The sequence below is a fragment of the Alosa pseudoharengus genome, unplaced genomic scaffold (assembly GCF_046254945.1).
Source record: "Alosa pseudoharengus isolate Yale_2024_CS ecotype anadromous, Long Island Sound unplaced genomic scaffold, YU_APseudo_1.1 YU_APseudo_1.1_scf_8, whole genome shotgun sequence".
Taxonomy (NCBI): domain Eukaryota; kingdom Metazoa; phylum Chordata; class Actinopteri; order Clupeiformes; family Clupeidae; genus Alosa; species Alosa pseudoharengus.
The window spans coordinates 40,419,656-40,447,557 of record NW_027468870.1 but is presented as its reverse complement, the minus strand read 5'-3'; the positions used below and the strand labels follow the sequence as shown (position 1 = coordinate 40,447,557).

Below are 27,902 nucleotides of genomic sequence, written 5' to 3'. Positions count from 1 at the left end.
CCCATTCGCCAGGAAAGACGTATATTTTGGGATCTACACTGATATGGCCTTATGGAAACCAATTGACGGACATCCATCATAGCGACGGAGAACTTTAATCCCTGTCAATTCTATAACCCTAACAACTAATTAATATAGGCTCAGCTCTGTAAATATGTGAATTTAAGAAATTAACTTTAAATTAATGTTTAAATTTGCCCAATTATATCTGACTCCCATTATTATGTTGTCCTTTTATTGGTCAATAATCACATATAAAACACTTTAAAATTATTTTCTTTTCTTTAATTCTTCTGACATTAACATTATCTTCAATGGTCAAAGATTTGTTTTTACCTACATGTTGGCCACAAGTGGAAAATTAGCCAACAGGCCCAAAAAAACCGTGCTCTTAAACATGTTGTCTATTAGCGTGCAAAACATACTGAGGAAAAAAAAAACAGAAAGTATTATATTTTAATCAAAAGGCCACAGGTTAAATTAACAAACAGTAATTTGGGGACAACACAAAAATTTGAAATATGGGCCATGCTGTTCTTAAAAACCCAAACCTATTCAGATGGCACACAAACACAGGGACTGTGAGATTAAGTGTTAAACATGTTAACATTTTTCATTAACATTTGCTTAATCCCTTTTTTAGGGTATACAGACGGTTGAAGGGCTTAAACATGTGTAATCCCAAACGATAGGAAAAAGAATACTTATTCCTTTCTGGCTCCCCCATATAAATACTTCATTGCCTTAGAAACAGATTGTGCTGTCTATATTCTCACCCCTGGATGTCACTGAGAAGGCATTGGTTACTGAAGAACTGGTGACATGTGAGGGGAAGGCAGTTTCTCATTAGAGGTAGAGGATGTTAGAGAGGACTGTAGATGAACTGTTTTGTGAAACAGCTTGTTGCTGATGAGCACAACAAGGGAGAAAAGGCGCAGCTGAAAATGGCTGTTAAGAGACAATAAAAGAGTAGAAATGTTAAAATGTCACGTTAAAAGTTACATCATCAAGAAATCTGGAGAGGGTAAAAAATGACAAGTTTAAATGTGATACTCACTATAACTTTACTGGAGTCTTGGCTTCATTAGCGCTGATGATGAAGAGGGGAAACAGGATGGAGAACAGACAGCCACTAATAAAAGATGACAAAATTGATCACAATAAATTGGAACTAAAATTAATGTCAATCTATGTGGCTTGATACAAAGTAAACATTTATTTAAGTAACACAGACTCTCACATACATTTTGTATACAGTTAAATGCATCAAATTATGAGGTTATATTTGTTTATTTATATTTATATTTAAATGATATAGACCCGAATCAGTGGTGGTGAAAGAGTTGAAAACAACACAAACAAACAAAAAGTGGAATTGAAAGTTGGCATGCTATGCAGTCGGCGGAAATATTTTCGGTCCATGCATGATGAAACTATGAGGGGGCAAAATAGCTCCTGTCACTCAGGTCTAAAAGTTTGACATTACCCCTTGCAGCAAACATCACAAGTGACCAAATGAACATGGGGGCTCATGAACATGCCCCCAGAGTGTAGCACAGTAGCTGCCTGGTAGCTCTAGCTGTTTGCTGCAGCAACTCGAGCTTGATAGAACCAATTGTTTACATTTGTTTCCCGTAATGACAGTATTTGGTGACCTCAAGAAACAACGATCTATGTGAAAAATTGCTGGAATTGTCCTTTAAAGGAATTATCCAGAGTAAAATGCACTTTAGATCAATTTACGGATGATTGGGAGTACATACGTTGAGTTGACATAAAAATCATGTAATTCGGATGTGTTTTGAGAAAGTTTGATTTTACCGTTTTTAGTCAAAAAACTCGATTGCCGAGTGTGGAGTAACACGCTCTGGAAATTCACAATTTCGTCACACTTTAAAAAAAAAAAAAAACATAGTCCAGTATTTCTTTCGAAATTGAAATGAAGTTGTATGCAACAGCAAACCCTAGCTTACTAACAGGTTGGAATTTTGAAATGTCAAGTGACGTGATGTCGACTCCAATCGACTCCTACGGACTTTTCCCTAAAGATGGAAGATTAAAGATTAAAGATTTCCGGAAAGGTACTGGCTTGATGAAATTCATTCTGGACTCTCTATCCGACCACATAAAGACCTCGGGATACCTCGGTTTGGCTTTAGGGACCCTCTACTCACTACCATGTAAGTGTAATGTTATTTGGAACTGTAGAAGAGGTATAAAAATAGCGTTTTGTAGCGGCGAAATGACATGCCCGGGTCACTTCCAGGCTAACGAGTTTTGACTAAAAACGGTAAAATCAAACTTTCTCAAAACACATCCGAATTACATGATTTTTATGTCAACTCAACGTATGTACTCCCAATCATCCGTAAATTGATCTAAAGTGCATTTTACTCCGGATAATTCCTTTAAGAGGAGAAGTAGAGAATAAAGAGTTAGACTGGTTGAATTTTTGGAAGGTAGTCATCAGCTGGTCAGATACATTAATAACATTGTTTTTGCATTCTTTTATATATTGCAAAAAATTAAATATTATCTGCTTACTTCCTATCAGATCTTTTATTTTTTAAGCTGTTTCATTTTATACATTCAAAGCAGTTTCATAATATAAGGATAAACAGGGGCAGAGACTTATGAAGGGAAATCAAATCAAATAAAAACTACAAGATGAGTTGCAACTACTTGAAACCGCAACTTGCTGGAAAATGAGGGATCTGAGGGTTAAGACCACTGGGACAGTGTGCAACAGCACATGTTTCCATAACAACAGCTTTGTTATACAACTTGTAGATATGACAGTTGAACCAACTATCACTAGCCAACTTCTGATAGTCAGCACTGTCAGTAAAATCATGTTCTTTTGTGTCTTTATTTGTTTAAGATTTTAGATACTTAAGACACTTGCATTCTCTAGAACAAAGTTAAAGGAAACGTCCAATGATTTAGGGTCTATTTTTGGATGATAACAAGTGTAAACAACGTAAATCTGAGTAGGAGTTTTACAAAGTTATACTGGTCCGAGTCCCAAATAGACGCCTGTCTCTTTAACCCAAACCTGGCATGGCTACAGGTTTGGGTTAAAGGCCGGTCTCCAAAAGAGGCCTGGTCTGTTTTTTAGTTTCGGGTTGTATTTAATCTTCTAAAACCAGTCAGATCGTCTGTTTAAAGCCCAATTCACACCAAAGATTCGCAGTGACACGAACCCATTGCAGAAAGGAGTTGCAGAGGTCTGAATTAGATGTTGCACGTCGTTGCAAGCCGTCACAAAGCATTCACCATGTCTGGTCACAGTTTCAAGGTTTTAGAATGTTGCATCAAGTTGCTGGTTAACAGAATGTTGCAGCTCATCTCGTCGCGAATCTTTGGTGTGATTTGGGCTTAAGTATGGTGCAGACTGCGCACGTTATGATTAGATGGCATTAAAAGACTGCGGTGGGGGAAAGCTAGAGTTCCAAATTGTATAACTTTTTTCAATATGAACTATGCCTATGTCCTTGTGTTTAAAATTTGCGGATAGGCCGATGGTAAGCTTGTTTTTATGCTGGCAACAAAACAAAAGGGTTCACAAACGTTATTCTTTATTCTAAATGCGTACCGCCATGGCGATAAAGAGAAAGAAGTAGACTTTGATTTGAAATGTAGACGGTTGTCAAATTTGCCAAATAAAATACGGGAGAAACAATATGGTTCATGCTCTCTCATGATGTTTCATTCGTGCCGAAAAGGAGGTAGAACAAAACATTACGCACGTTCCACTTTTGCATAAATAATTCCTGAACTGTTTTGGTCAGGGCTGATAACGCAACTGTATTTAAGAAAGGACTGATATAGGCTATTTGCTAGTTACAAAATATGAGCTTTCAGTGTGATACGATCTCTTTGTAAATTACGTTTGATTAAAAAGTGTTTCATCTGTTCTGGCTATCCTGCTATTTGGATCTTACTGTATCTCACTCAATGAACAACATCTCAACACTAAATGAATGATGATCCGTAATTGTCATCAGATAGCCTAGTTATATAGGTAGACATTCAGTGTGTTTGAAATAATTAATTAGATAATATTTTTTAATTAGATAAAAGTTTTGTGTAAAGGGAATTCAAGGCCTGTCTCATATAGACGCCTGTCTCTATTACTAGCCAGTGCAGTTTGGCGATTTGGGAAAATAAAAGCCCCGGCTATTATTTGGAGTTTTACGGTATGACAAAAAGCTCAATAAATACTGTGGGGGTTGGGTCCCTGCAGACAAATGGAAGTAACTTTGTAAGTGTACAGACAGGGTATAAAAAGTGTGCAGTCAGTGCAAAACCTAAATTCTCAATCTAGCTAGAGGTCTATACAATTCGATTACCGAATGCAGCACAAGGCATTGGGTCATTCCGTGTGAATCACCACACTTTTGGACCGCATCGCCACGGATTTGAATGAAACTTGGAGTTAGGGCTGGGTGATATACCGAATACACTCGATAAGCTTATATCGCAGTTTGCTGTATGTGAGATACATTAAAGTATTATATCGCAAATATCGAGTATTTCACAGTCATCATTTTTTTAAGCGGCAACACTTACTTTGCCGTTGCGTGCCTCCCCTCCCTCTCAGTAACAACATAAACAACGCACATCACACACTCACCAACCAATCCTGAACAATCTATTCAGATGAGGGTGTGACGTCTAGGTGTAGTAGACGAGAAGAAGCTAACTTTTTCAGTTCAAAAGCAGCAGTAGCATTTCTATATGGGTAGCAGCTAGTGTTGTTCAACAATGAGCTAGGTTAATAGGTGGAAGCAATTCTGATTTGGTTACACGAAACGAAAAACGAAACAAAATAGCAAGGGATCTTCAAATTAAAGTTACAACGATATCCGTGCATTAGGCAGAAGGACTACTGTCTATGTCTATGTGCACATCTGACTGATTCAAAATGACATCTCACTCTCCACACATGCATTTCTCGTGCTACATGTTGGTCTATGCTTCCCTCCAGATTCATTTTTAAATTAAATGTATGAGATCTGTGCATTGAGACAAATTAGGCTACTGTCTGAGTGCATCTGGCTGTCTCAAAACAAAAACGCAACCGTGTCAACCGCAACCGTATCAACCAACAACGACTAATTAAGGAAGCACGCACCACCCTTCTATCCGACGTAAGGCATCATCATTCATATGGAGACATATTAAAACAAGCTAAACTTATTTGGAAAGTTAACTAAAGCCATGAAGCCATGCAAAAAGAGAGTTAACAGTTTCCTGAAGAGTGGATAGGCAGAGGGGCCTCTCAAAGAAGGTAGGGAAAGAAGAAGCGAGAATGATAAAGCCAAATCCCATGATGAATGCTCTGCAAATAGGCTAAAATAAATCTATTGATGTACCCTATTTAGGTGTGTTGAAATTTTTGCATGCACACTTTTCCTTATGAGAGACTTTCATAGTAGGCTACTGGTAATAATTCATAACTACTTTAACCCCTGCTTTTACATTCAAATGTAAAATAGAAACCACCTGTGAATAACCAAGAATGTTTAAATGCGGATATAATTTGCAGGGATTGGACTGGTTTTATCCTAGCCTAATGCATCCTACTGGCATGATTTAAAATATCACAGGGTGAAAGTGAGAATTCATGAAGTCCTTTTGAGAACATTTCAAAATATCGAGATATATAATATATTGTGAAATAGACTAAAAATCTCAATATTATTTTTTAGTCATATCGCCCAGCCCTACTTGGAATACTGATTTGGACATATAAGAAAGTGATGAAAATAAAATTGCATGTGTTTTGGATCAATATTAAGGGAGATTTGGCCTAATGAAGTTTGAATAAATTAGGGGGGGGGGCTATGCCTTTGAATTAATGTATCTCCCTCAATTGTAGTCACAGACAAATTAAAAGTAACCATTTTATAAGTGATTAGAAGTTTAAAAATTGAATACAAAAAAAAACTATATTTTAAAATGTGTTTTTTTGGAAAAGTTAGCTTGTACCATCATCAACATCTCCAGAAAGTTTGGTGTTTGGTTTTCGTTTTGTTGCCAAGATATCATTGATTACATTTTTCATGGTGAATGTTTTCGTTTTCAAAGTAGCTTTTGACTTTGTTCACTTATACCATGTGCTGTTGTGTTTACATAGCCATGTGTTTCTTTTCCTTGTGTCTCTGTCTCTACCCCCCACATGAATCTGATTATTGGCCCGCTCATTGCTTCACCTGTGCCTCGTTGTGTTTATTAAGAGCCACTTTCTTTAAGATTCAGGCATGTTGTGATACGTCACCTTTACCATGGCACACTAGCTATTTGATAATGATATCATTAAAAAAAAATTTTTTTAAATTTACCCTCTGATACATCAATACTTTGAACACCTCTAAAATTTATTTAAATGACTCGAGCGGGCCAAGATGGCAAGATGGCAAGATGGCAGTGACCAGAATAATAGTACACTTCACTTACAAAATTAAAAATATTTTGGTTTGTCTCCAGGGTAGCTTCTTAATTGTCCAACATGCCCTAACTAATCCCTGTAAGCCAAAACAGTGTGAGAGGTCAAATAACTACCTTATTATATATGAGGATGGAAGAGCAGTCAGCAGAGCCATAGGTAGACCAAAGCCAAAGTAATAAGGCCAATTTCTCTCAATGTTTGACAGCCGTTGATGCATTTCAATACCTAAAAAATGCAAGTTAACAAATTTGCAACTGAAGACTAAGCAAATACTTCTGATTAAAAGCGTAATTTGAGAAAGGAAAAAAAAAAAAAAAAAACTCACCATGGTTGAACCAGCGGTATTCAAAGCAGTACAGAGAGTAAAGCAGAGACATGTGTAGGAGACTAACCATCTGTCCAATCGCGTCAATAGGAAAGAGACTGACAATCATGCCCTTTATAAAACAGCAAATGAAGGAGACAAAAACTGTAATTTTTCTTTGATCCCTTAAAGTGTAACTCCAGTGAAAATTGACCCTAGGGTCTTTCGGTCATGGCCCTTAGCTAATCCACTGTTTGCGATTTGGGGCTATAGCATATACCGGAGCAAGTTCTGTAGTGGTTGATCAACGAGAAATACCGTCTCCACGGCTTAGTTGATGTGTTTTAATGCAGAAAAAGACCCTGGGGTCAATTTTCGCTGGAGTTACACTTTAAGAGTGACAGAAATATTGAAGAAAAAAGTAACATAAAAAGACTGACTAAAAGTGCAGCCTCTCTTACTTGAATAAGGAAGAGGGCCTGGAGGATGAGATTGAAGAGCATGTCTGCAACAATCTTACTAACACTGGGAAAGGGCTGGGCCTTTCGTCCAGAAACTTCAAAAGCAAGATCAGCTATATCCTTGGGTAGGTATAAAACAAACAAACAATACTGTAAACTCATCACAGGCTAAAAGTCATCACAGTGTTTTCAACACAATATAGTTGATTTAATGAGTCTAGCCAATAACTGGATATCATGGATACAAACAGGACACATTCAGCTAAGACTCACCTGAAACCAAATGGCATTAACAATTTTGCTGAGCACAAAAAGAGGAAGCACCCAGAGAGCACTAAATACAGAGGTCAAAATGAACTCCAGCCAAGACCACACATTTCCATGAAGGGATGGGTCACCTGAGAATAAAAGCCATATTTAGTACATGCTGACTGAGAACTTAAAACAAACAAAATAAAATAAAAAAAGGCCAAAATGAGACACTGCCATAAGTTCTACTCAAACAGAAGCTGACTGACACTGCCATGGGCCACACCGCTTGCCTCAACTGTGTGTGACCATTTCATTGCTGAACTGCTGTGGTTCACAGTGGGAACACACCTGTCTACCATCAGAACTGTTTGATAATGGCCATCAACAATAGCATGTTTGATTAAACATTTTTTTATATAAATAACATAACTGTGACACCATTGAGGTCATGCCATGCTGGTTGATTAATTAGCCCTACGAGGTTTTGAAAATTATATAGGCTTATATAAGTTTACACAAAATTGTTTAGTATATGACTTTACTTTAAGTAAAAGTGTTTGCATTGTCAATGCACTATTTACATTGCACACATCTTTTTTATGGGAACGAGAAAATAAACAGTCTACAAGTGCTGCTTAGCCTACCGTACAGAGCAGGGACGGCAGAACGGTTGTCCATGTTTGTACATAATGGAATTTTAGCATTTAATTCTAGCCTGGGTGTTCCCATGCTGCCTTGCGCGCGATTTGATTCACGCTGCTAAGGCAGCCTGGAAACTACCGCCCTAATTTTTGCCTCAGATAGGGAACCAATCACAGAACAGGGGGGAAAGCAAGACGATGATGAGCTATGCACAGACGCATTTGATAGACATCCGTGGCACCCAATAAACGGATCTGGGCATTTTTTTCAAATACGAGAAAATGAACGTTTGGTTCCCAGACCACGTCTCATTGAGAAGTGGTGGCGCCAGCCAGGCTAATTTAATTCACACATTCAAATAAGTTCTAGGGTTACAAAACTACATAGACTCACCTGAATAAAGACATGGATTAAAAAGGTGTGTCCCTCTCTATGTTCAAAAAACTCTTGAAGACCCAGCTCTTTCAAGAATATCTCCTCTCCTAACGCATCAACCCAAAACACCTAACTTGCACTTACTTTCTTTCCTCCTTCTACTTCCTTCTATCTCCTACATCTACACTTTGACCCCGTTTACACCTGGTATTACGATTGAATCTTGTCCGTTTTTGTTTATCATATATGGTAGGCTAGCCTAAACTGTTCCTTTTTCCGTTCGAGTTAGAAACGTTGAGGTAACTTTGAGGAAACCGCTAACGTTTATGAGAGGTGTAGTTTTTATGCTGCATTTACGACGTCAGTGTATGATTCACACTAGTAATGTTTTCTGATGTTGCAGTGACAACCTGTCCTGGACAGAAGATAACTTGGTTAGAATAATGGTTGCATGGTTTGAAGTCACTTGCACTAGTGCGTCTAAATCTGTTTTTGCACTCGCACGCTATCATTTTTACGCACATATGTGAGTGAAATTGGCGCACTGTAGAGCCCTGATCAGGCATTGTGATTCCATTACATTTAATATTTTGTTTATCATATTGATATGTGAAGTGACCTTGAGTATCATGAAATGTGCTTTTAAATAAAACATATTACTATTATTATTATTATTATTATTAGGGATCGACCGATATATCGGCCGGCCGATATATTGGGCCGATATTTGCGTATTTTACGTGTATCGGCATCGGCCGATAAGCTGCTGCATTCGCCGATAGTTTTTCCCCCCGCATTATTTACATACAGGCGTCCACAGGCAGCTCTGTGTTGCTGGAGACGCTGCAATTCACGTGCAGATTGCCCCTCCCCCACGAGCAGAGTGCTGAAAGCCTGCTCTTCAAGACAACAGTAAACTTTAAACTTTCAAAGCATCTTTTAACTGTTTGACTTAGCTGAAATATTGCCATACACTTTGAAGGTGGAAGCAAGTTTGTGGGTCCAAATGGAAAACACGAATGATAGATAGGTAGGCTACTTTTTTTAATGCTTAATGATCGTTTATAAAACTGCTTGCCATTGTATTTAGGGAGCTGCAAATAGCTAAGTTGTAGGCTATCCATATTCATATTGCGGTAGCTGTTACAAACACTGGTCATATGATTAAGTAGCCTAATGCCAACGTTGTTCCGTGGTATTTGTGGAAGTTTTATTCAGCGACCACCTGGCTGAGTGTTGGACGCGTGTGGTGTGTGTGTGTGTGTGTGTGTGTGTGTCTCCCTCCCTGAATGCCTGTTCTATAAAACATGCTTGCCATTGTATTTAGGGAGCTGCAAATAGCTAAGTTGTAGGCTATCCGTATGCATGCGTTAGCGGTAGCTGTTACGAACACTGGTCAATCATATGATTAAGTAATGCTGACGTTGTTCCGAGATATTTGTGGGAGTTTTATTCAGCGACCACCTGGCTGAGTTTTGGACGCGTGTGGTGTGTGCGTCTCCCTCCCCCTCTCCTTCGAGCGGGCGGAGTTGCCATCAGTGATATCAGAGCTTTAATAATGAGAGAAGTGTAGTTGAATATTAATTCGTGTTAACGTTTATCATGTACCAGACATACCGTACACGTACCGTGTATGCCTTACTTGTTTAGAGCCGTTTGCTAACGTTATCATTATCAATCCAGTTCGTCGTGGTGGTTCGTCAGCTACCAAACAGAAGTTTGTGTGTGCGTCTGGTCTGTCTCACTCAGTGGGACACACGCATCACAGCGATATGAGAGTGCTGCGCTACCTGAAGGAGAGATTTTAAAACTTTGAGAGATACGTTTTTATACCTTTTGACGTTGATGCCGTTTAGAACAGAAACATCTGACACCACGTTATTTCCACGTTATTTTCCTCTGCTGATTTATGTTCTGTGGTTGACACATCTGCCAGCTTTTTTTAGAAAAATATAGACATAGAAAAATTGAAACCATGCATGTTAAAATGACAAATTAAGCACTTTATTTCAATAGCTACTTTTCAGGCTTATTGTTTTCTTGAATTATTTAAATGTGTTGACAAAGGACATTTTGTGATGACTTGAATTATGTCTTATAATATGTCAGCAAGCAATGCATCATCAAGGCTGTGTTGTAAGATGTTGATGAAAGCATTTTGCATATCCAGTGCACCCATCCAGAAGTTCAATAAATGTTCCTTTTTTAAATTGAGACTTATAACATTTGTTATCATCATTTGTGTAATTATGTGTCATTTGTATGATGTAAATTGAGGGAGCAAAATAAAAGCAGTATCGGCTCCAAATATCGGCTCAAGAAAATCGGCAGCCTGTATCGGTCATCGGCTAAGGCTGATGGAAAAAAATCGGTATCGGTACTAAAAAATCCATATCGGTCGATCCCTAATTATTATTAATGTTATTATTATGTATTCAATATGCCTATAGGCCTATGGCCCCTTCAAAAATGTTTGATCTAGATGGCAAAGGATCTTACTATAATAACAACAGTAACATCATTTGTGTGATTATGATTTGTAAATAGTACAATTAGGCTACCTCTTGTATAGTATGAAGGAAATAGAATGCTGTTATGTAATTCCTTGGGAGTGTGTTTGGTAAAGGGGTGGCAAAGGTAAACCCTGAACCTTAAGGTAGTACAACAATGCTATGAAGTAAGCCTTGAAACATACCTTTTATTGCTACTTAATTCATGAACAAATAACTCCAACCAGGTGCTTTGTATGACAGATTTTGGGGCAAAGTGAACAACATGTAAGGGATAATGGACGACACGGTGGTTTGTTAACAGAAATTAATGCACGGTTGAGGTTGTAAAAAGGCCCTGATGCGCAGCGAACAGACCACTGTGGAGTCCATTATCCCGCTTATTCCACTGTTGTCACTTGCATTGTGTTAATTTTCTGTTATAATTTAAACATTTTAATCGCTAAAACTGTCTTGTTTGTAGAACTACTTTTTTCCGACACATATCAACTAATTTTCTCAACTTGCAGGACAAACTGCCGTTACTAGTTCTAAATGGATGGTTGCTATGGCCAAAGGTCAGTCGTTAGTTCTAAATGGATGGTTGCTATGGCCAAAGGCCAGTCGTTAGTTCTATCTCTCCCGTTGTCAAGCGGGCATATCCCTGGATTCTGATGAACCTTATATTTGAAACATCGCTATTTTACGTAGCCTTCTGCCATCCAACTAGCTAAAAGCCTTATCCGTCATATGCTAAATGTTGCTATGTTCTGAACATCTGTATTTGACAGCTTGGATGCAACGAGTTCGGCAAATTAATAGAAATTAAGTGTGATACGGCCAAAAAAAATTATCTACCTCATAGGTGTTCAAATAACATGTATGTTAATGCACATTCTAAATTACACAGGACAATGGGAAATTCAACCAAGCAGTAGAATAAAGCAAAATAACATGGCTCTGAAATTAGTAGCCATAGTATTGAATTAGGGATGCACGATATATCGGCGGCCGATATATTATTAGCCGATAAGTGAAAAAATTAAAATATTATTATCGTTCCGATAACAGAATTCTGGCCGATAATTTGCGCCGATATTTTTTAAAGTCCTAATTTAGCCCTACGTAAGGTCCGTCCTGCTACACTGAGCTACTTGAGCTTGGTTGGCTATACTTTTTCCTCAATATAATGTTAGCGGTGTGAATGTATTTCACCACTCTAACAAAATCTGTGGATATGCATTCATTTGGGAATCTGTGCATATCAAAATCCTCGTGAATGATCCGCCATTTAACCTTAACAAAGCGGAGCTCAGCCCTATCTAGAGCCGTCTTGTGCTAGTGTGTTTGTACTTTACCCGGCTGGTCGGGGAAACAAATAAACAAACTCGTTAGTGGGACGAGTACATAAGTAGGCCTAGTTCTAAGTTGTGTTTTAGTATTATATTTGCATTACTTTAGCTTGGGTTTTGTATTATTACCTAGAAATATGCTAACCATTCGTGCTTCAGTTCCAGACAGGTCATCATAATAAGTTATTAAAACATTTGGGCTAACGCCTTTCATTTCTGCTGCAGCAGGTTGTGCGCAACAGAGTAGACGGACATAAGATACAGTGAGGAGTTGCAGCTTTATTCAGTTACCCGCAGTTGAAACTAAACCTAAGTTTCCCTCACAAACTCTGATTTGGTCGCTATACTGTAGCTTATTCCAAGCTGAGCCGTTTATGAGCGTTTAGTCCTAAATGAAAACGATTCAAACTCTCTAGCCACTCACTCGCATTTCACTGACCTCAGGTTCACTTAAAGGAGCCACACATACTGTAGGGCTAGGCTACTGTTATGTTGTTGACTGCCGTACTATTGAGGACTATTATGAGTTCTGTCCATCATTTGGTGGTAGGTAAAAGTATAAGTATAAGTATAAGTATATATACTTTTTTGATCCCGTGAGGGAAATTTGGTCTCTGCATTTAACCCAATCAGTGAATTAGTGACACACAAACAGCACACAGTGAACACACAGTGAGGTGATGCACACACTAATCCCGGCGCAGTGAGCTGCCTGCTACAATGGCGGCGCTCGGGGAGCAGTGAGGGGTTAGGTGCCTTGATCAAGGGCACTTCAGCCGCAGCCCACTGGTCGGGGCTCAAACCGGCAACCCTCCGGTTACAAGTCCAGAGTGCTAACCAGTGGGCCACGGCTGCCCCCAAAAAAAATTACTGCAATAAAATGATGCTTATTAAATGCTTTCCCCAAATCACTTTTCACATTTGTTTTTCAAGAGTAATATTATCGATTATCGTATCGGTCACAACAAACCAATAAATATCAGTTATCGTTATCGGCCCTAAAATTCCATATCGGTGCATCTCTATATTGAATAGTGCCAAAGGACTGGAACATTTCCAATTTGTACTATCAGACACATCCGTAAGCCTGGATCACCAGATTTTCCAATATTTTTGACTGGTATTGAACATATTGTTTATGTAAATGACATATTCCAAATAAACGTGACAACATACATACCTATGACTTTGGCTGTTACAGTCTGTAAGAGTGGAATAAACACTCGGTAGAAGAGTAACATACTGAGCTGTGGAGAGAATTGCCATGATTTACCACACCATGAGTTTAATTAACATTAACTGTCTCTGTAGTTTGTTTTCATAGAGACTTACCCAAAATACTCCTCCATTCCATGCACAACACTGAAAGATTCTGCTGGCTAATTTTGGTTCACTGAATGGAAGGGAAGATGACAAAAGAGATTAAATGAATGAAATGAATATATTAGGGCTGTAACGATACACCAACCTCACGATTTGGTTTATATCACAATTTTTGAACCATGGTTCGATATGAACCTCAATTTTTCTGGGGGGGGGGGGGTAGTTGGAGTTAAAACACCAGAGGATTACAATATAATATATCTATTATTTTATATCCTGATATAAAAAAGAGAGAATTCAGCTGTCTGGTTGAAGCCTGGAAATATTGTAAACAAAGTAGCATAGTTGGCTAGCTTATCATAGTCTACTGATTGGACTGTTCAGTTTCCCCATGTGTGTTTAAGTTTTAAGGTAATACTTGTTCTCCTTGGGACAGACTTGGGAAACATTGGTATTGAGATGATCAGTCAACTTGAATGCAAGAGTTTTAAACAAATATGTGCAGGGAATAATTATTACAGTGGTAGAAAAACTGTACTTTACACTATTATGGCTAAACTTTGCAATCAATAAGTGGTTCACCTGTGTGCTGAACTGAGGAGGTTGGTCCATACAGATCAACTATGGTCCATACACCAATAAAGAGCAGTACACAGCCATGCTCCCTTTTCCCCTATTCATAAACCATGGTCTGCGCCCAGGTGCTCCTTCTCAACACTCTTCAAGGTCACCATGTAACTATTTAGAGCTACAACACTCACCTAAAACTCTCTTACCTCTCTGGCCTGCGCTCATTCATTTGTGCTCTCCGTTGTGCCAGAGCTCCACTTGTTCGTCTCCGCCTCTGCTCTTCCCTTTTTTGCTGTATGCGGGCATCAAGTTTGGAGATTGTCCCAATCCCTACAATGGAGTCCTTTACCCCCTATAATTACACAATGACATAATTTCTGCAGATAATCACAGTAATCATTCAAGCAGATGCACAGAAAAAAAAAGTACTTTCCCTTATAATGTCCTACGATTGACATGAATAATAACCTTTTATTCTTAATTTTTGTGCAACATATTCCATCTCTTACTTTTTGGAAATAATAGTAACCCAAAGGGACTTGCAAGACATTTAAAGTGAAGTCGTAAAGACATAAAGTTAACATTTCTCAGTAGGTTTCAAAGCTACCTAAAAAGCTACTCCCTCCCGCTTCAGAACCCACATCTCATATGACCCATCATCCGCCAATGTTTAATCTGCCATGTATTGATGTCCCAAATAACAGTACAACAGGTCAGTTTCACCTGATGCATCATTTAATGGACTTTCCTGTGTCACTTAAATTTTTACATGTCCCAACACCATTAACAGATCATCGTAAATCAAATTTACTGAGGATCTGAATATAATTTATAGGCATATATTACCCTATTCAAATTCATGATTTTTATAGAAGATGCAGTCTGTGATTCTCCTGAAAGGTTGATTTCTCAGCTTTACATCTAATCAAATTACAGCCTCCCTTCAGTGATGTGTTGGTTGGCTGGAATTGTTTATGACTAGACCTAATTTCTGTTTTTTAATTTACAGAATGTTATTGTGTGCAAACATCTGGTTTCTCATTTGGAGCAATTTGCTGAATGTGCTGAAAATATATTGAATTAGAATAGCTGACTGCACCTTCAAAAACAATACATGTATGTTAATTAAAGATACTAAAGAAAGAACTACTTGGACAGTAATAATAAACTGCTACTAAAAATAACAAATCCCCAATACAGTATATAAAAAACATTATTTGGTACTGCTGCCAAAAAAATCCTGAAAAGTACATATTATTTTTCTTAAATGTGTGTTATACTGTTGTGTTATATTATATGTCTAACCATTGCAACATTGCGCAGGAAGGTCCTCACACTGTCTGCCATGTCTGGACCAGCTGCAGATCATCAACTACAATGGGAATGGTGTATCTGGATCTGCAAAGCTTTCATGATAAGACAAGCCCACCGCGACCTACAAAAGCAAAACCATAAAAATAAAAATACATTTAAATATGGTAAGTTCTTTTTAGTAGTTGCTTTAATCAGATGGACGGTATGGGCAAATATTTATATAGCAATATAATTAGAAGCATGGGTGGCAACAACATGTATCAGAGTATATTTGTTTATTTTAAAATCACTATATAAATGCTAAAGCACAAGCACAGTTATGGGTACAGGGTAAAGCACAGTTACGAGTATTACTAGGAGATGTTTCACATACTAGAGAGGCATTTTAAAGTAACTGCTCTTCAGTTACAATATTGACAGAATTGGCATCAGTGCTTCTGTGTAATCTAAAATAACTTTTTACATCTTCTTTACCTAAACTACTATCCTTAATAAAATCTAGCAACATAGCCTAAATTGAAAAGAAAATTCAAGAACATCTGGCTGAACGTACAGTAAGGCATGACTGTAGGGCTGGGACAGTAACCGCAATACCACAGTCACGTGGCGCCTACCGCGGGTCTGAGCTCGTCACAGTAATCACCACAATTTCTTTTTTTTTTTAAATTCGTCAAACATTGGCCTGCACATGTGTGCACAATAGTGTGTAATGTTGTGATGTGTAATGTGAGGAACTATCTTATGACATGGATTCATGTTTTTCTAAACAAAACGTATGAAAAGATTAAGCAAACCCGCCGTTGTAACAGTAGCATAAGCGTCATGAATGTAACTAAAATCGTGATAGCCTTGTTGACAAACTGCTGATTTCTTTCATGTCTGAAGCATTTGGTCCAGTGATGTTTGAAGTTGCTGTGGCTGTCTAAAGTTTAATTGGGTGTGATCGCGGCACAATTACTCCATAACTCGCAATCAGAAGTGTTTTTTTGACAGCATCAACATTCAGTCAGATATGTACAGCGCTGCAAGATCGAACGTGCCCGCTGCTTTGACGCTACAAGAACAAAAAACAGGCAATGCTTCCTTCAGATACAGCTCTTGTTATAACACTTTCAAAGTTTACAATATTTCTGTTTGTTTGTAGGGACCCTCACCACACTACCACAGAAGTGTATTTTGAGCATCGTCAGTGGTATAAAGTAGCATTTGTTTTTCGACGTGCTAGCTGGCCCTCTTAGCTTTCACTATAAGCCCATTCAGTGTAAATGCAAAAACGGTCTTGCTCAAAACTCCACCAACTCACCCTAACCACCAATTAACCAATTGTCCTAACCCTAACCTAACCCTCCACCAATTAATTACATTTAACAGAGCTTATTTCTGTGGGGCGCTGTGGCGCAGATGGCCACAGCATCCATACCATATACAGGTCGGCACCGGGCTTAAAGTCTCGCCATTCCCGAATCCCACCATGTCAGGCCACAAATCCTGAACTTATTTTTTTTTTAATACAGAAATACTGTCGTCTATGACTTAGCTGATAACGGGTTTAGGTCATAATGTTATTTGCATGAGTCCTCCAGTTCGTGGCCCAGGAATTGTTCCAAACTCGACATCATCGAGGTTGTCTCATTTGTCTAATTGCTACCAAATGATGGAGGAGAGGAGAGGAGAGACGAGGACGAGGAGAGAGGAGAAAGTATAAGAGGTGATGATGCCACATCATCAATAACTGACGTCTCTTAAAAGTGATGCTTAAGTGAGCAGGACATCTCATTTCTCATCTCTCTCTTGTTGATTCCTCCATCCTCCTTGCATTCATTCCTCGTTTTATTCACAAAATTAATTAGAACGAGAGGCTAGGACAAAAGAAAGGAAGAAAGGAAAGAAGTAAGGAAGGATGGACAAATAGTGTTGTGACCTGAACCAATCACGTTGCATTCAATCCGATTGGCAGTTGCCGTGTCACATCACTCAGCATTTCAGTGTGACATTTCAAACTGAGGAAGCCCCAACATGAATTCGGATGTAGAGACAAGGGAAGGTAGTGAGGTGCACCTCAAAAAATTAAATCTAACCAAGTGTTATTAATCTTTTATTAAGATCAAAAAATCTTTTTGGTATTGTTTTTAGTATGCGGCCGCACCCCCACCCCCGAAGCCAGGGTTTCCAGCAGCACTTTGCAGTTAAGGCGGCCGCTTTAGCAACATACGCCTGCCGCCTTAACTAGCCTACGTCGTCAAAAAATAATAATAATAACTTTCCCCTTGTCGTCCAATGACTGAGCTAAGTAGGCTAGCCTATTAAATAACATGTTAGCTTTAATGGTGACCTATCTAGCAATGAATCTGTATGACCCTACATGATATCTGTTCAGCAGTCCGAAATAGCGGTTTTCTAACCAGCGCTCATTAAAACGGCAACCTCACTGCATGTTGATGCAGTCTAGAGCCATAGTTTTATCTACCGCTCGGGTGCAGTCATCTCCGACTGTGTGCAAGGGGGCGGGGTCACGCATGAAAACGGACTGGCAGATCACGGTACCGATCCACTTGTACTCCACTTCATTTTGTCGTGTCACATTCCACTCTAGTCCTATGGGTGACGTCAAGCGACTTCAACGCGCCCGCAAAGCATTCCGGGAAGGCAGCGCTGCATTTGAAATAATGTAGCGCGTCAAAAAGCTGGCCGATGCCCAGCTTTATGCAAATGAATCCGTTGAACGTGAGGCAACTCTCCAATGAAAGGACGAGGTTGTAGGTCCTTTGTTGTACCACAACGGTGCTTGTGAAACTTTGGTTCCGCTTACAAAACAAATAATGATCTCTTCCACGACCACCTAGTAGTCCATAAAACAAACGAAACTAGGATTTGGATGAATATATTGGCTGTTGGTGTTTCTGGTGAGGATTTGAGATTGCATTGAGTAGTTTAAATAAAACAAGATTTTGAAATGGCTTGCATAGTTTGTTTAGGCTATTACTGTGTTGTATACTGTTAAGTACATGCCTAAAATTGTGGTCCATTTGTGGAAAAACACTTAAGATACATTAAAACGAACTGAATATGAGCTGATAACTGACATTTTAAACGAAACGCCCACACACGACTGAACGAGGGGAGGCAGCGCGACCCCATGCGTATGACGTGTCGTGCAAGTGGATCGGTACCGCATGTCACACACGCAGAGGCGTCAGCGAGGACCATGGCGGAGAAGTTTTCATTTTAAACTCAGACTTTCTGCATCTAATAAGCTAACTATTCCCTCAGATAGCTATTTGTATCAAAAGAAATACAGTTAAAATTTCAAGCATTTTCAAGCACTTTATCCAAAATGCAAGAACTTTTCAAAACTTGAAAACGCAACTCCTTAATATTTAGGTATTTGGATAACCCGTAACAGCTCCTACACACAGTTGCGTTCCGTCAACGCATGCCAGTGGGTGTTCCCGACGGTAGCTATGCAAATGACTTGAAGTCTAACCGTAATTTGATTGGTTGGTGCCGTCCGTCGATTGGCTTGATTGGCCGGTGCCGTCTGTCGTGCAGCACCAGCTGAACTTCTCAACGCGAGCGGCGGGAGAAACGCGACACACCAGACCCACAATTCAGTTCGGCAACGGATCACGTGAGCCCATGTAAAGTGAATGGGATGCGTCTCCAGCAACGCGATGCACGCAGCTGTGTGTAGGAGCCGTTAGTTTAAAGATCTCTATGAAGCTAATTTCCCTCCACTCTTACATTGCTTAAAAAAGATTCGTTCGTTGGAATCTCCTTCCCCTGTCGTTAGGGGGAAGAATAAATGTAACCAAAATGAATATTATGCCCCTGATATTTGTTTCTTTTCCAGTGTATCCCCATCTTCCAAAATCTTTTTTTCATAAATATAGATAACTTTTGTCCAGTTTTATTTGGAATGGTAAAAACCGACACGTAGGGAAACTCTGCAACGTCACAGATTACATGGTGGGTTTTCACTACCCAATTTTCAATACTGGTCTGCTAACAAAACATAATGCACTGGATTCATTCCTACAGGGTTGAAGACAGTCCCAAGTGGCTACAGCTTGAACGTGCATCCTGCACACAAGTATCTTTACATGCACTAGCTTGTTCTAAAATACCCCTTCCAGAATCTATATCAACATACTGCATAAATCCAGTTGTGAGGCACTCCCTGTATGGCTGTATGTGCTTGTATGGCTACTAGGGCTGGGCGATATGACTGAAAACTGTATCACGATATAAGTATTTCATATCGGTCGATATCAATAATTATTGATTTTTAAAAAAATCTATTTCAGATAAGGGCCAGAAGGGAAAAAAAGTTAAATTTAAACACTTTTATTTTAAACTTAACCTTCCTCTGATTTTAATCACCTCAGTTATCGATCAAAGCAAACAGGGAAAAGAAATAGCAACACAATCACGAAAAACTCAAATAAATAAATGTGCACATAAGTCTGAATGAAAAGCAGCACTGGCTGAAGCCTGGAAATATTGTAAACAAAGTAGCTTAATTTGCTAGTTTATCATAGTCTACTGGTTAGACTGTTCAGTTTCCCCACGTGTGTTTAAGTTTCAAATTAATACTTTTTCTCCTTGGGACAGGCCTGTTTGAGTCTTGGAAAATACTTTTCCATTTGCATCGGGATTGAAATGATTAGAACTTAGCAGTCAATTTGAATGCAACAGTTTTGAACAAATTTGTGCAGCGTGCTAATGATGCTAACCGGATTTAAATAGCAATTTAGCCAGTCGTCTTGCACGATTGTGAATGTTTGGATTACATGTGCATGAGGAGGGATGCGCCTGTTGAGAGGGAGAGAGAGAGAGAGAGCACGGGGCAAGGACTCATTGAGAGTCTGAGTTGAGGTAGGCCTACTTCTATCGCCTACTCTGGTAGAGTTGCACATACAATGCAAGATATTTAGCCTATTTATTTATAGACAACGTAAGGCGGGAGGTGTGTGTTTTAATTATCGAATGTTCTATCGAACGTATTTTTTTTTTATATCGATGACATGTCTATTGCGATACATATCGCTATCGTTTTATCGCCCAGCCCTAATGGCTACAGTTCAGACGAGCTTTGTCTATAACTGAGATGTCCATAGATACCCCTTTGGTGAGAAAATAACATGTTCGCTCTGTCCATGACTGATGATGCTTTTAAAATATGGACTGAAAAGGGACTAAAAACCGTCAAAGAAGTATATGGGTGGCACCTATGCATCGTTTAAACACTTGAGAACATATTTTGACATATTCCTCACTGATACCACCAGATTTCCTTTTAGACAAAATACTTAAAAGAATTATCCGGAGTAAAATGCACTTTAGATCAATTTACGGATGATTGGGAGTACATACGTTGAGTTGACATCAAAATCATGTCATTCGAAAGCCAAACCGAAGTATCCCGAGGTCTTTATGTGGTAACACACTCTGGAAATTCACAATTTCGTCGCCGTTTAAAAAAAAAAAAAAAAAAAAAAAAACATAGTCCAGTCCATACAACTTCATTTCAATTTCGAAAGAAATACTGGACTATATAAAAAAAAAAAAAAAAAAACGGCGACGAAATTGTGAATTTCCAGAGCGTGTTACTCCACACTCAGCAATCGACTCCACTGAAGATGGCAGCAAAGATGACAACATTTCTGGAAAGGTACTGGCTTGATGAAATTCATTCTGGACTCTCTATCCGACCACATAAAGACCTTGGGATACTTCGGTTTGGCTTTAGGGACCCTCTACTCACTACCACGTAAGTGTAATGTTGTTTGGAACTGTAGAAGAGGTATAAAAATAGCGTTTTGTAGCGGCGAAATGACATGCCCGCGTCACTTCCAGGCTAACGAGTTTTGACTAAAAACGGTAACATCAAACTTTCTCAAAACACATATGAATGACATGATTTGGATGTCAACTCAACATATGTATTCCCAATCATCCGTAAATTGATCTAAAGTGCATTTTACTCCGGATAAATCCTTTAAGATGCCCCTTTGGCTTGGGGAGGTTGTTGGTAGGTTGTACTCTCTACTCAGCATGGATAAATTGAAGCCATTGACAACATTAAAACATCAATGGAAGGAAGAACTGGACACAGAGATCAAATGAGCTATGGCAGGCTGCTCTCAATAACATACTCTCATCCTGTATCTGCCTACGACATACCATTATCCAGTATAAAGTTACTCACCCTTTACATTGGTCAAAAGCAAAGTTGGCCAGAATTGCACCTGATATTGACCCAGAGTGTGATCGATGTAATACAGAGCCAGGCACTCTGTCACATATGTTCTGGAGCTGCCCTAAATTGTCTGAGTTTTGGGAGTTGATTTTTGCTTTTCTTTCTAGAGCATTGCATGCTCATATTGACCCATCACCAGTCATTGCCATTTTTGGAGTAGTACCACAAGAACTTGGAATAGGCAAATGGGATAAAACAGTGATAACATTTGCAACTCTTGGCCAGATGCATTATTTTATTAAAATGGAAGGATAAGTCTCCACCTGTATTTAAACACTGGATTAACAATGTTATGCACTATTTAACACTTGAACAAATTTGTTATTATTTACAGGGTCATAATATTAAATTCAGTAATATCTGGCAACCTGTTCTTACATTGGTTGAACAGATGTACTGTAATGACATTGTTTGATGTTTGATGTGAATGTTGTTCTCCTCCCCCTTTTTTTGTTATCTATATAATATGTCAATCTATATGCTGTGATTTTGATATATATACCTCCACCTTTTTTTTTGCTGTATGATTTTCTTTTCATTAGTGGTGCGATGTGGGTGGGTGGGTTGGTTGTGGGTTATTATGTGTCTGTTGTATGTGAAAATACAATAAAAAGACTTTGATTAAAAAAATAATACGTTCTCTTCACTCTCTAGGTGGCCAACTGAAAATGATAGCTAATGAAGGTGGTGATTGGCCAGAGTATCAATTATACTGTATATTCAACTGAAGGAAGTGCAAATTTGTACCCTATCAGTCACGGGTGGGACTTATCTGTCATAAAAGTCCATTTACACATAGAAAAACATGAGCCGCTAGGGTCTGATCTAGATTTTACATCGAAAGTAATGGGAAATGATATCGATCAGTGAATCACTCTGCCTCCCCTAATCCTGTTAACGCATGTGAGGGTAGCACTGTTTCACACTCACAGATTGTTATACAGGGTTCGTACACCTATTCCAACATCAAATTCAAGCACTTTTCAAGCACTTTCAAGGTCAATTTTCAAGCTTTTCTAGCACTTTACAGCGGTGGCAAATGACATACTATACGAATATACTAACTCAAAATTATTTTTACTTTTTTATCATTTAGAGATGGTTTTAACAGACAAAATTGTGTTTCTTAATAGCAGGAAAAGAAATTAAAGGAAAACTTCAAAAATGGAAGTAGACTTTGCTTGCTATCTAACTTGCTTGCTATCTAACTGGCTGAGTCAATATACCAAAAAAAAAAAAAACATTAAGTAAATAAATAAAATAAAATAAGAAAATAATCACTCAACAAATAACTATTCTTTGCTGAATATGTGAACTCAAACTAATGTTAAGGCTCGCTCTTTCATGACAGTCAAGACTGATTATGTCTCTTTCTTGCCTACAACGGCATGCAGACAGGCCTACATCTGTTATCATGAGCTACCAACCAGTAGGCTAGCAATGCAGAGATGTGACGTTGGGTGATGTGAAGATGACTGACTTGTCATATAATTGGATAAATTTAACTTCTTGCCAAACGGCACGATATGCACATATGCATGGTGCTTTAATGTCCTTTCCACTTGTAGAGCCTATAAGCATTAAACCACAAAAGTAAGCTGAAGTTTGAGACATGACCAAGGCCGTAGCCAGGATTCAAATACCGAGGTCAGGGGTGTTGATAGAAATGTTGCCCCCCGCGAAATACTATGGGGGTCCGGGGGCATGCCCCCAAGGAAGAAAAATGTGAAAAATAACCCATTAAATGATGACTTATGGTGAATATTGCGGATACTTATAGATACATTGACATAAATATAATTTATACATTATAGCATAAATCACACTTAGAAATACAGCCTATTAAGCATATGGTACATTTATAAAAGAGCAAAGTAACCTATATATGCCTATGAAAGCCTTTACATTACAGCCCTATGGTTAAGTCTATCATGATCATTTATAACATGTTTTGTCTATAACTTAAACCAACACACTTTTCCACAATATTCTACTTTTTTAGATGCACCTGTGTATTTCAAGAGCCTTTTCTCCAATTGGTTTTGAGGATATTTATACTGATCTCTGCTCCATCTTTAATTAGGAATGCTCTGCTTCTCCTCATCAGAGTAGTGAATGTTGCATTTATAAATTGCAGTGTCATAGGCTGCGGAGCTAGTTACCTTCTGACACAGTTAGTGTCACATATTGACTCACACTCACTTGTGAGGGCCCTTTGCCTATTATTTCCCTCTCTTCTCCTAGCTCTTTCTCCTCATTTCCACCTTTCTGCCTGATTTCCCTTCTCCTGTCCCCTGTGTAAATAACTGACCAATAATCAATATCATGCTTAGATAATATCCATATAAATATCTACTATTATCTATCTATATGCTATTGGTCCATACTCTGATATCTAATTTTCAGTGCAGGTTAGCTAGGTGCAACTCCACTGAATTTCAGCATAACATTTTGAGTAGGCCTTGAAGTCAGCCTTTGTTCAGGTCTGACGATTATTTATTTTGGACAATGGATTTGTGGATATTGAAGTTTATTTGAGCTGCGTGAGACACTGTGTTGCGTTCGTTAATTAGGACATAGCTCCGCGATGGCAGTCAACTCTACTTTCGTTTTGACATGTCAGAGGTATCTACAACTACGTGTTGCGTGCGTGACGGTGCGTTGATGCAAGGATAATTGTCTTGTCGGCTATTTTTAGTTTTCGTAAAGTAAATAGTAACAAAGTATAGTAAATAAAACGAAATTTGAAGAAAGAAAGGTGACCTCTATGGTAGATAGGCCTACGGCCATAGACATGACTGGTGCGGTTTTGCATTCACATACCATAAAGTTTCGTCTCCCTCTTCAACCTAACTTTCTCCTTGTTTTCCAATGATTGGAGATAAGTAGCCTATTCAATAATATGTTAGCTTTAATGGCGACCTAGCTAGCAATGCATCTGTATGACCCTACATGATTTCTGTTCAACAGTCCGAACTAGCTATTTTCTAACCAACGCTCATTAAAACGGCAAACTCACTTCATGTTGATGGTCATCTCCGACTGTGTGCAGGGGGCGTTGTCACGCATGAAAACAGACTGGCAGATCCATAGACTGGACAGATCACACACGCAGAGGCGCAAGCGAGGACCATGGCGGAGAACTTTTAATTTTAAACTCTCCGACTTTCTGCATCTATAGGCTAAACTAGCTATTCCGTCAGATAGCTATCTGTGGCAAAAGAAATACACTTACAATTTTAAGCATTTTCAAGCACTTTATCCGAAATGCAAGCACTTTTCAAACCTTAAAAACGCAACATTAAAATTCAAGCATTTTCAAGGATTTCAAGCACCCGTACGAACCCTGGTTATACTAGTAGAACTGAATTCAGGAAAACAGCCTTGTGTTTGTGACCACATCTCAGGAATAGAAATGTGATTGTTTTGGCAACTTTTTTTTTGGTAAAGCACTGCTTCACCTGTGGTCTTACAGAAACCTACTCTGGCCTGTAGGCTATTTCATACACAATCTAGCAATTTGGGAAATGTCAGACAAACATACAAAACTAATGGATCTGTAATATTCATAATAAAATTTGATGGTAATGCAAATTACGGGAGTTTTCCAGCGGAAAAAATGGGAGGTCGCCGGGAGCTCACCTTGAAATACAGGAGAAACCCAGGGCAAACAGGAGTGTATGACAATAACAGAAAAAGTTAGGCTACTTAAAATGCCTCAGTGCAATGCTAAACATGTCCTAGTCATACTGTTATTAGTACAGTAAATAGGTATCATGTAGTTGCCGTGCTTTACCCATTCACTTGCATTTATATTTAAATTCTAACAAAAAAGAATACAGTGATATTATTGTCGATGCCTCAAATTACACTGACATTTTAGGCCACACCACCCAGCCCTATTTGAAGTGACTTGTTTTATTTTCTTAATTAGGAATATTTTACAGAGTGAGTGAGAAATAATTGTTGCAAATGCCAGACTCAAGATACAGGGAAAGAGTTGGTTAAGTCAAAGAACCAGGATGTTGCTCACATTGCACATGAAGCAATGTAAACAGGAACAAGCAAGGAAAGGCCAACAAACTCAATTTTCTGCATCGAAAATGTCGCCATCATCACTAACTTACAGTAACGTTAGGTTCCTTTTAAGTCATGTCCAGCCACAAACTGAACACCAGTAACGTTTACGTCCCCATAGGCCTACAATGACAGACTGGGGTGGGTGTTGTTGGTCTCATTCTGTTGTTTGCTGAGCATGTCCCTCGACACCTACTTAGATTGATGTTAACTATGTTTCTGTGCTAACAAATTGTGCTGTGCCGCTAGCTAAAGCCAAATAACTTACGATAAGTAGCTAGCTAACGTTATTGGAGAAACACCTCAACGTTATCTGAGTGCCTAGCTTTCCAGTTGCTAATGCCTTGCCCGTTCTGATACAGTATTCCACAGCTATCAAGCTAACTTTGGATAACAATTGCAAAGACAAATATGCTGAACTCTTAAGTAAGTGTCCTCCAAAGAACCGCTCTTGTGCATAACGTTGCCACATAAAATATTATGATGATTTACGCTAATGTAACTAGCTTGCTATCCCATGTTATCTTTGTTAAAGTCAGTTAGCAAGCTACCGTGACGAGCAATGGACGTTATACATTGGTTAAGATTTACCGTTAGGTAAGGTTTTTTAAAGGCGTTTAGCAACTTCACACTGTAACGATATAGGTGAATAGGTATCACATATGCGCTGACTGTATCCCAACTTACCACGTATAAAGTTAACGTTAGTTGTCAAATTAACGCTGTTGTTATGATGCCTTGCTGATGGTTCTTCGCCGGATGTTTTTCTTCCTCACCACTCCTTGTTCTTTAAATTTGTTGGCGGTTGCAATACCGACTTGGTGCATTACCGCCACCAACTGTTTGGGGTGTGGAGCTTCAATGTTGATTAAGACGTATCAGAGCCAGAGCCCGTTAGAGTGAGAAGCCCCTGGCTGCAGCTTGCAGATCGGGGCTGGGCTCAATGTGGGGCGGAGCGCAACGTTGAGCCAGAGCCCGTCTACGGAGAGCCTGGCCACTCCGTATTAAGTCCCATTGTACCGAATTTTGGTTGCAGTTCCATCAGATTTCCACTGGGGGCGATCGCCATGAGTGCAGAATGAATGGGAGTCAATGGAGCTAGACGGCAAAATTTGTCTCTTTCACCTGATTGTCGTTGACAAATCTCAGATTTGATTGTAGTTTGTATAACTTCAACATGGGTTATGGGTCAAAAGTTGAATGAACGAGTACTTATGTCCTTTTGATTTCTTACAGGTTGGGTCGTTGTTGCCCATAACACGCTAGCATTGTGCTAATGAGTGACGTCATTGACACGTTTGAAAGGCTTTTAAGAACATTAAGTGACTTTAAAAAATATAATACTCAACCAAGTGTATTTTCTTTGCCTCCCCTTTCGAATACAATATTCAAATGACTTGGGAAAAAATTATATCCCGAGAAAAGTGGATTTTGAGGGGTACAGCTCCATAGACCTCCATGCATTCTGCACTCGTGGACGAGCGCCCTCATGTGGAACCACAGAAGGAACTGCAACCAGTTCAGAAACCGGAAGTTTTCCGAGAGTGGCAGTTCTCCCCTCATTAGTAGGCCTGTTAAACTCGATTCCTTTTAAGGATCCGGGTTATTCTGAGTCACTCACTAAACTGATCCGGGTTGAACGAGTCACTTGAGTCACTTGAGTCAGTATTGCTAAATCGCAAAGAAATTCAGTCCTACGTTCAAGCAGTGCAGTGGGGTGCTTCATTTCGTTAAGTGCCTTCTCATGTTGGATGTGGATCCTCCATGATTTGAAACCAGGTTTTTGCAGTACTTGCATTTAGCCTAAGAGTTTTGGTCTCCTGGTCAAAGTGCATCCACACATTGTTCATCTTTTTGGTGCTCATGTTCAGAAACTTTGATCTTATTGACAGGGAGGGTAGCCTATATTATAATAATTCATTATTTGTTGTTGTTTTGTTAACAATAGAAAATTTGCCTAGGTCTAATGCTACTCTGCTACAATGTTTATTACCACTACTATATACTAATAGTAGGCTACTAGGAATCTA

At 38.9% G+C, this 27,902-nt stretch overlaps 1 protein-coding gene across 2 annotated transcripts; it reads right to left on the bottom strand.

Moving 5' to 3' along the window:
* Positions 1 to 263: 263 nt before the first annotated feature.
* On the bottom strand, positions 264 to 26,694 carry ei24 (EI24 autophagy associated transmembrane protein). 2 transcript variants are annotated; one of them, XM_076273567.1, is made up of 11 exons: positions 26,560 to 26,694; positions 15,528 to 15,657; positions 14,429 to 14,574; positions 13,662 to 13,722; positions 13,510 to 13,576; positions 7,493 to 7,617; positions 7,220 to 7,339; positions 6,780 to 6,849; positions 6,568 to 6,679; positions 1,058 to 1,132; positions 264 to 948 (listed from the first exon to the last, which is right to left on the bottom strand). In XM_076273567.1, the coding sequence occupies exons 2-11, from the start codon at positions 15,567 to 15,569 to the stop codon at positions 804 to 806; spliced, it is 963 nt and encodes a 320-aa protein (XP_076129682.1). In that variant the 5' UTR covers positions 15,570 to 15,657; positions 26,560 to 26,694; the 3' UTR covers positions 264 to 803. The 2 variants fall into 2 exon arrangements, with proteins under 2 accessions (XP_076129682.1, XP_076129681.1); XM_076273566.1 differs by having other exon boundaries at positions 6,780 to 6,891; positions 26,560 to 26,679.
* Between the last annotated feature and the right edge of the window lie 1,208 nt (positions 26,695 to 27,902).